Genomic DNA, 10,399 nt, shown 5'->3' with positions numbered 1-10,399 from the left:
AATTAATATTGGCTAATGCAAGCTATTAAAATATGGTGTGCTGTGGAGTCATTTGACAATTATACAAGGTATATAACTAACCAGGAACAATGTGGTACAATAGTATTTACTGGTATGTTAAGTGAAGTGGAAAGTGCAAAAAGTGAAGAAACATAATCTGTGTTCAGGATGCAGAACACTCATGAACTATTTGATTGGTATCCGTCGTCTTTAATCACACAACCAGAGCGATCGCTTGCGCTCCTGATCATGCCTTGAGTAATCTCACACAGCGCACGCACACACACACGCGTGTCAAATAGATCTCAAACGAGCATTCGATTCTGTAGATAGAAGCAAATTATTTAATAAAATTGCTCTTATGGGGGTTACAGGTAATGTTTTAAAAATAATCGAATCTTTATATGTTAATGTTACATATAGTGTTCAGACTGATAAAGGCATATCACAACCATTCAAATCAAACATTGGTGTTCGCCAGGGCTGTATTTTATCTCCAACACTATTTAATATGTTTATTAATGACTTCCAAGAATATTTATGTAACATTGGAGATAAAGTATCACTAGACACAATGCGCTTAAGCCATCTACTTTTTGCAGATGATCTTCTACTTTTATCAGAAACCCCACATGGTCTACAACAGCTCCTTGATCAACTAGCCCCTGCGCGTGCTGTAACCTCACTGTGGTGCAGGGGTGTAACATTCTCTTTGAGAATGGCCAATACAGCACAAATTGAAGTTTAGAGTAAAATTCGGTGTCCGTAAAATTCTGTGATATTTGTATTTGTATTTTTGGCACAGTTCTTTACACTGTTTTTGTTTAAACCTTGAATTTTTATATTGATGTTGATCATCACTTTATTTATTTGCATTACCATAGTTTGACACCCAATAGCCGATGTATTTTTCGTGCTGGGGTGTCGTTAAACATTCATTCATTCATTGATCAACTAGATATATATTGTAATGACAACAATCTTACTATTAATTTAAATAAAACAAAAATTGTTATTTTTGGTGGCCAAAGTACAACAAATAAGCTTACTTGGCATCTCTTGGGCAATAAAGTCCCAGTTGTAACAAAGTATACATATTTAGGGATTGACTTTACTCAAAATGGAAATTTTAAAGAATGTTCCCGATCACTTTGAAGCAAAGGACTAGGTTGTTTTTACAAGATGCAGAAAGAATTCTCAAATGTTAACCTACCAGTAGACATTTCATGTCAGTTATTTAATTCTCTTGTTGAGCCTGTCCTTTTATATGCCAGTGAGGTTTGGGGTGCCCAGTTCATATCATTAAAATATTTGGAAACTTTCCTGCCAGAGAGAGTGCTTTTAAAATTCTGTAAATCAACACTACAGGTTAATAGTCGTACCCATAATTGGGCCTCTTAGAGCTGAGCTAGGTTTGTACCCACTCCTGTTGTCTGTGGTAAAAAGAATGTTACATTTTTACTCCCATATGCAAACTACGGACAACATTATTTTACAACATGCTTTCTCTGAATGCACAAGCCTTGAAAAGAAAAATATTGGATGGCTTCACAAATTATATTATTACATTGGTGAGTGAATCAAAAACGAAGCACTGTCAATTATCCCATTCATCTTATAAATATAATTAAAACTAAGTATCACAGTATTTTAAAAGAAAACCTTACAGTTCCAGCCAAAAGAGATGGATCCAGTAATAAGATGCGAACGTACAAATTATATAAACAATATTCAACTAGAGCCATATTTATTACACTGTATACATCGAGAACACCGTAAAGCTTTTACTAAATTACGTCTCAGTGACCACAAATTAAAAATAGAGACTGGGCGCCATACAAAACCCTTCACTCCAGTGGAAGAACGTTTATGTGACCACTGCAATGTAATTGAAGATGAATACCATCATATCATAATATGTAAGAAATATAATGGTCAAATTATATGCATATTTAACTTTCCATAATTACCTATTTAAAAGTATGAGTATGCAAGAAAAATTTATATATATTATGCAAAACCAAAATCCAGCCTGTGCTGGTGCGGTATGCAAATTTGTTCACGATTATACACGTATTGCCCATAATTAGTCCTTATTTAGTCATTTTGTTTGTTTCTTGTTTATACATATGTTTTGCATCCAGTTCCGTATGTGAAATGTTTATATGCAATAAAGTTTTTATCTTTTATCTTTTTAATATTATCTTTACGGTCATGCACAATGACGTCATTTGCGAGTGACGTCAATATCGTAACCATTACGTTATTAATTTACCTGACAGGTGGAGAAAATGCAAGCATTTTATTATACATCCTCTACACTGTTGATCTTATGGTTTATGATATCAAGTAAGTTTGGGAAAGTATTCCTTAATTATTATAGTAATGTAACTTTTGTGCAGAATCACAGTAGGCATTGTATGCGCCGCACAGACACTTGACACAACATTGTTGTAGGCCTATATTGGTAAATCAATGTGATATATTTGTTGATGATTACACAAACGTAAATTTTTTGTATAGTAGTAAATTATATAAATTACCACAATATAATTATTTGAGTTTACTGTCTTACTAACGAGTATTTACATATACAAAAAATGTCGATCCCTACGATATAAAAGATACAAGGTAGGCTATTTCACTCGCCATTTTGGTGCGATTTTATGGGTAGAAATTTTTGGTATATGTAAATACTCGTTAAATGGCAATAAAATCGTCATATATAAAGAGAGTATAAGCAAAATATTGTGAAAATATATCAAATTTACCAATATACAACGGCGACCGTAAGTAACAAATTCTCTCTCTCTCTCTCTCTCTCTCTCTCTCTCTCTCTCTCCTCTCTCTCTCTCTCTCTCTCTCTCTCTCTCTCTCTCTCTCTCTCTCTCTCTCTTTTGTGTGTGTGTGTGTGTGTGTGTATCTCCCGTTCTCTATCTCTCCCCCTCCCCTCCAAAGTCATTTATAATCAGGACCGTCAGAGCCAGCGGAGGTGGCGAGTAAATACCATAACGAAGCGCTGACTTCGAATTATAAACTGTCAAATAAGTTAGTCGAAAAGGATGGAATTACAAGTTGGCGACTCCATTATGTTAGCAACATGGCTGTATCTAATGGGAAGAGTCTCCCATATTTGTAAGGGTGGGGGTGGGGGTGGGGGTGGGGGGCAGGCGGGCTATTGCCCGAATTAAACGAAAATGCCCGAATCTGGAATTATTTTTTCATTTAATCATATTAGCATTACTACCAAACAGCTATATAGGGTTGCAAACGAATCACTACGCATTTTTACATTTTGACGGTAGAGTAATGGAAATACATGTACATAGTTCAAAGGTATCGGGTTAGCACATTTTGCCCGAATATCTGTATAATTTTTGCCCGAATTTGAGATTTTGCTGGGGTGTGTGTGTGGGTTGGCAGTTGCCCCCGCCCCCGCTGTCTCGTACGCTTATGACAGAGTGAATTATTGTCATTCCACTACCTCATACGTGTCCACTGGCAGTTTAATCCATCCCAGCCCATCCATGCTTTCTTGATACCAAAGAAGCCCATGTGTTAGTATGGAGCCTATGCCTAAGTATGAGAATTAAAGAGCCTGAAGCCTTTTGTACGAATCCTCTTTAAGTCATGGAACCCTATAGTTAAATGCACCAATAAATACTGTTGTACCAAAGTGTTCCTTGTAAGCACGTCTTCTTAACATTATATACATTGTCAAAGAACTCCACAACGCGTTGATTCACTTTCTTGATGCCAAATATCACGTCTCGAATATTGATATATTTTGTTAATTTTATAAGTGAATTAATTTTTAGAACATTTTCAATGATTATTTGATTTTAGCAAAGTAAAATTAATTTTGTTTCATGTATCGACCGTTTCGCTTTTTGTAGAGACAAAATCTCACAGGGTACCAACTGACTTGCATAACAAGAAGGACGACATCGGAGCCCAAGATAACCCAGACATAGACTATGATATTTACGATTTACTTCAAGACGATATACAGCCAAGTGACAGTATCAAACGTGGGGAAAATCAGACACCATTAGCGGAACTTGAACAGTTAACTAAGGCCGAGGGTGAACTCGAAAATATATTTAAGACAAAAGGTTACGGTGAACGGTTACCCAAGGTCAAAGATGATTTTGACATGTTAATGAAGGCCAAAGAAGCCCATGAAAAGTTGATTGAATCTAGTAGAGGTGAAAAATATAAAAAGAAAAATGGAATGAAAAGTGAATCAATGTTAAAGGGACACCAAATATTTCCAGTTTACCATAAACAGCAAGACAAGCATGTGACAGAAACAAAAAAGCACGAGGACATGGCAAACCATAACAAAAAATATTCTAAACATTCCCATCATACGAAAAACACAGCCATGGGCATTGGTAATGTCAACCGAATACCAGATAGTTCAAAATCGCGCTTTGTTCCAAATTCCCGACACAAAGTCTATAAATCAAGACCACAATTAAATAGTGGGGGCAAGAAGACGAAAGATTCGTTTTTGAATAACTATGATCAAGACGAAGACTCCAGCTCTGGTCTTGAGCTGTTGCAAAGTCGTCTGTCCGACAAAGAATCCTCAAATATTTCTATAACGTTAGAAGAAAATGACAGTCCTTGGGATGTCAGATGTAATGCCTCAGGTAAGCTATAATAATGTAGAAAAGCACATTAAAAACAAACAAACAAAAACACACACACACACACACACACACACACACACACACACACGCACGCACACACACACACACACACACACACGCACACACACAAAGAAAAGGAATGTGTCGCTGTCGAGTCATTTTGACATCTCAGTTTGGGACTTGTAAGGTCGTAAATTATAAGGTCGTATTGTAAGGTCCTTTGTCGTTCACGGTTTACGAATTTCAATAATAGCAAAGTCATAGGAAACTGGGGAGGGATAGTTACTTCCCTATCTGATTATCTGATGTCATCTTCCGACGCCTTATATGAAAACTATATCGGGTTCCCCCCCCAACAAAATAACCCTACTGAATATGGAATTGGCTAAAACGTATGGAGACTGTAATTTTACTATTTTAAACTCTGTTACTGTTTATGTACTATAGATCAAATTTCACTTGGCTTTTGGCATATATATTTTTTAATATGTTGTTATTTTAACAGTATTTGATCTATTGGCCTAAATTTGATTTACTGAAGGTGACATATATGGCAATAGGTGTGAAATATTAAAGTTACAGTAAAAATAATTATATATTCATTAGGGTTATCGGCTTTTTTTTTTCTTCTTTTTTTTTTTTGGGGGGGGGGGGGAGCACATAACATAGAACGATAGAAATATTACACACACACACACACACACATTAAAAAAAAAAATTCAAGCAAATACCTTCTCAACCTCCAGTGAAGTGTCACTCCATATGCCTTTAACCATAGATATGACGTTGAACACCATGCCCAGCAATAATTCACTTGTCCCCATAAATGTTGTTGTTGATAGTGGTGTTATGTTAACGTTGCTGCTGTTGTTGCTTTCCCCCTAGATTCCAAACTCTGGATAGGAATTGCTATTGGAGTTGGCGCCTGTTTGACAGTTGCGACTCTCGTTGGCTCCGTGTTCGTATTAATGAATAAACGAAGGTAACAATCTTCGGGGTTAGGGGGCAGAATACTTATTCGTTCATTTGTACTCTGTGCATCCATTTCTAAGTAATAACTAACGGATGATTGTTCAAAGACTGTGTCAACGACACACAATATAGTACGTTGCGTTTATAATATATCATTCGCGGATTCATAGGGGGTCCCATTGGACCAATCCCCCTCCCTTCCCTGCCCACCACCACCACCTGTCCGTTTAAAGTGCCCTATTTAATTACGTAAAAAGAAATTCATCCACAATACAATACTGAATTGCCCTGAGCATCTTTATATAAAAAATATCTGGGAGTCTGCCCCCGAACCCCCTATACATTTCGCTCCGTTTGCCTTCGACAAACTCAAACTTCCCTTTGTTAAAATTTTGTAATCCCCTTTACAAAATTCTGGAACCACCCTGAAAGGCCTCTCTGGGCATCTTCATATAAAAAACAATATCTGGGGAGCCTTGCCCTCGAACCCTTACACACTCGCTCCCATTGGGAGATCGGTTTATTTGCCTATAACAAAACGCAGACATGTCCTTTTTAGAAGTTTGTGGGGCCCCGTACAACATCATGGATCCGGGCCTGTATACAGGTTTAAAGACAACGGGCCGAATTTACGAAGCCTGTTGTTTAGTTTAGTTTTTTTTTTTTTTTTTTTTTTTTTAAACAGGTGTTTAATCATTGTCAGTGTCTGTAGTTACACGTGTGTAAGTCTAAAACAGGTGTTTAATCATTGTCAGTGTCTGTAGTTACGCGTGTGTAAGTCTAAAACAGGTGTTTAATCAATGTCAGTGTCTGTAGTTACGCGTGTGTAAGTCTAAAACAGGTGTTTAATCATTGTCAGTGTATGTAGTTACGCGTGTGTAAGTCTAAAACAGATGTTTAATCATTGTGTGTAAGTCTAAAACAGGTGTTTAATCATTGTCAGTGTCTGTAGTTACGCGTGTGTAAGTCTAAAACAGGTGTTTAATCATTGTCAGTGTCTGTAGTTACGCGTGTGTAAGTCTAAAACAGGTGTTTAATCATTGTCAGTGTATGTAGTTACGCGTGTGCAAGTCTAAAACAGGTGTTTAATCATTGTCAATGTCTGTAGTTACGCGTGTGCAAGTCTAAAACAGGTGTTTAATCATTGTCAGTGTATGTAGTTACGCGTGTGCAAGTCTAAAACAGATGTTTAATCATTGTCAATGTATGTAGTTACACGTGTGTAAGTCTAAAACAGGCTTTGTAAATTCGGCCCACTGTGTTCGAGTTCGAACCTTAACCGTTACCTTATAATATGGTTTGAAAATAACTGTAAGGAAATGTATATGACGAAAGGGAACTGAGTTTATTGCTTTATAACTTAAGTCATCTATAGAAAGTAATTGGTGTTAAGTTTTAATTAAAATGATAGATGAAATAAATATAGTCCTAAACTGATCATCTATAACGCCCAAATTTGGACTATTATGTTTCCACAATTGTATTTTAATTCCTATACAGGGGATGTAACCATTGGAGACGATTCGCCAACACGAATTTCTCGGCCTGTGTCAAGGACGAACAGCCGGTCTACATCAAACTCTCTCAACTGCACGGGAAAAGAAAAAATAATGGATGCAACTACATCGTCACAGTGTTAGTATGGGTTTTGTTTTCGTTTTTTCTTTCTTTCTTCTTCTTTGAACGCTCAGATAGGGACCCCAGTAGCTCGAGCAAATGCTGCTGTGCGTTGCAGGTTTTCCTTGAGGCTGAAAAGTTTCTCGTTCAGGGGTTCATCAAAAGGCCAGACTGCTCTTCTCTTGTCGTGGTAGTGGAGACAATGCTGCAGGAAATGATTGACCGTCAGGGACGTAGCCAGAGAGGGAAAAAAACGCCAAGGAAAACGCAGGCCTGTAAAATAAATATCAGTGCCATGGGAAAAATAAAATAAATCTGGGGAAATTCCAGACGAGGCAAGCGCCTCATGCTGGCTACGCCTTTGACAGTCATGGCGGCTTTGCCACAATCACGTTCCAGTTTCTCCCACTCAGAATGTTGTGTACATGATTGTGGTACTTGAGTTTACAGTGGCCTGTTCTTAGTCGTGTCATCATCACCTGGTCTTCTCTTGAACGTTTGTAGTAACTGTCTCTGCTGTTATGGTCTGGGTGCATATGAGTGAATGTGCGTTGAGCTGCGGTTAGGCCCCTCCCTACATGAAGTTTGGCCCGGCTTATCCGTCTTCGGCAGTGATCCATATTAGTTTAGCCTCTACCCTTTCACCAATCCAGCCTGGGTGACCTGACCAGGAGCTGAATCTCCCGCTGAAATGCACCTTTCCCACTAAAACAGACATATCTACCCTGGACTGCGATTAAATGAATAAATAGAACAGAACAGAACAGAATAGAATAGAATAGATGTTTAACGACACCCCAGCACAAAAAATACATCAGCGGCAGTGGTTAAGTCCAGGAGAGAGAGAGAGAGAGAGAGAGAGAGAGAGAGAGAGAGAGAGAGAGAGAGAGAGAGAGAGAGAGAGAGAGAGAGAGAGAGAGAGTGTGTGTGTGTGAGTGAGTGAGTGAGTGAGTGAGTGAGTTTGATCAATCCACACGCGTCGAGTTTTAGAGGTGCAACTCTATTAAATCTTTATGGCAGGACCAAAGAATTAGGTCGACAGATCGAGTTTATCGAGTGTTCGAAGTTTGAGTTTTCGAAGGCCGTTATTACTAGTTTGTATAGCAATTCGGCTGGGACCGTTGCTTCAGGTCGAGAGATCGAAATTTTCGAGAGAGATCGAAGGTGGAGTTATCGAAGTTTGACTGTGTGTATGAGAGAGAGAGAGAGAGAGAGAGAGAGAGAGAGAGAGAGAGAGAGAGAGAGAGAGAGAGAGAGAGAGAGAGAGAGAGAGAGAGAGAGAGAGAGAGAGAGAGAGACAGACAGACAGACAGACAGACAGACAGACAGACAGAGAGAGAGAGAGAGAGAGAGAGAGAGAGGTTGTCGGAATTTGTAATAGACAGTTCGTTAGAATATTTAAACGATCATAACCCAATGGCGTAGGAAACGGGAGGGGGGAGGGGGCATGTGCCCCCCAATTTTCAGATATTTTGCATTATATTTGCTTTGTAATAGTGTAAAAGTGTGTAAATATAAGTGTGCCCCCACCCCCACTTTTTGGCACCTTCCTACGCCACTGTTAAACCTGATGAAATCTGAAAGACAAAACCGTAATACGTGATCAGGACTGTATCTCTGCACAATGCAGTCAAATGAGCATTTGGCAAAATAGTGGTTGATTCCATGAATCTCTATCTAGTGCCTCGTCTACGGGAGGACTGTCACTACTAAGATCATTTATTGGATATTTCATCCCTATTGCACAGCCAAAAAGAGGACTGCCACTCCCAGACTAGTTTACTAATCAAAACTAGCACCGGACAGATCTCATTAGAACAAGCATTATGACAGTACTGCTAAAGCAATACATGTCCCCTACCGAACCAAACAATTTCACATTTGTTTAACGACACTACTTGAGCACATTGATTAATTAATCACATACCACGGCCTTTGACCAGTTGCGATGCACTGGTTGTAACGAGGAAAACCCCAATCAGAGGTGGTTCGATCGTGCAACGCAAGCACTTCACGCGAGCACTCAACCAAGCTAAATAACGCCCTCTTTTAATTACAGGTTAGACGAATCCAACTTTTCTGTGGACAGCAGCTGGAGTTCTGAAGATGAACTATTTGGAATGTCCGACATTATGAACCGGTCAGCGGACAGAGCAAGAGAGAAAAGGTATCTATGATAGTACGTTACGGTGGACGGAATGACGTACGTGTTAAATAGGTGGGTACGTTACGCATTTGTCGGTTAACTCTTAAAAAGTACCATTCCTGTCAAAAAGTTATTAATCATTTGAATTTTTTTTTAACCACAAAGAACGCACCCACACACAACTACAACATTGTTGCAAATACATCTAGTCAAGCGCATTATATATATATATATATATATAATGCAGCCACCTAAAAACTGAACTACTTAAATAATGGATAATTAAAGTGATTATGTACTTCAATACAAGTTAAACGGGATTGGTAAATAAAAATGTACTTTAATGTTACAACTGTAAGGGGACAGGAACTGTTAATTGTTCTTTAGTATTAAAACTAATACACTGGTCGTTAAGTTGTGTTTAAAACAAAGTTGTTCGTTTATTCTTTTTTTGTTTGGGAGGGGTATTTATTTTATTTTTAACAGTAACTAGGAAATTCATGTATACGACTTGTATGTGTGATTGCATGAATCTTTGTGCACACAATTGTGTTTGCGTGCATGCTTCTTTGTACGTACGTGCGTTTATATTTGATAGCAAACATGAAAAAATTACATTTTCATATTGTTACGATACACATTTCCCTCTTTTCAGCTTGGTACTTGCAAATACAAAAACATCGACACCACTTAAAGGTTCGTGTTACCAACCTCCTCTGTTTAATACATGATCTGGCAGCACGGCGAGTTGCCAGACACTATATACAGGTATATGGAGGCAAGACAATGGAGTACAAAATATGTTTGTGCAATAAGATGCCAATGCTCAAGAGCTGGAGCAGGCTTCACCAATGTTTATCGACCAGTATATATATATAAATTATATCCAAAGAGTATATATAATCAATAAAAAACCCAACATGATCTTGTTTTATTTTTTTAATAAATATTTTGTAGGGTTTTTTGTTTTGGAGGGCGGGGGTATTAATGTAAATGTTTTTTTTTT

General features: G+C 38.0%; 1 protein-coding gene across 2 annotated transcripts; it reads left to right on the top strand.

Moving 5' to 3' along the window:
• The first annotated feature begins 2,220 nt into the window (after positions 1–2,220).
• On the top strand, positions 2,221–10,312 carry LOC121384005. Of its 2 annotated transcripts, none has more exons than XM_041514141.1 (6): positions 2,221–2,349; positions 3,897–4,658; positions 5,544–5,640; positions 7,131–7,265; positions 9,307–9,414; positions 10,049–10,312. In XM_041514141.1, exons 1-6 carry the CDS (start codon positions 2,292–2,294, stop codon positions 10,122–10,124), a joined length of 1,236 nt encoding a protein of 411 aa, XP_041370075.1. In that variant the 5' UTR covers positions 2,221–2,291; the 3' UTR covers positions 10,125–10,312. The 2 variants fall into 2 exon arrangements, with proteins under 2 accessions (XP_041370075.1, XP_041370076.1); XM_041514142.1 differs by having other exon boundaries at positions 9,307–9,465.
• Positions 10,313–10,399: the final 87 nt, after the last annotated feature.

This window comes from Gigantopelta aegis, chromosome 10 (assembly GCF_016097555.1).
Source record: "Gigantopelta aegis isolate Gae_Host chromosome 10, Gae_host_genome, whole genome shotgun sequence".
NCBI classification, from domain to species: domain Eukaryota; kingdom Metazoa; phylum Mollusca; class Gastropoda; order Neomphalida; family Peltospiridae; genus Gigantopelta; species Gigantopelta aegis.
Note: the sequence above shows the minus strand (reverse complement) of the source record. Positions and strands in the feature narration are given on the sequence as shown.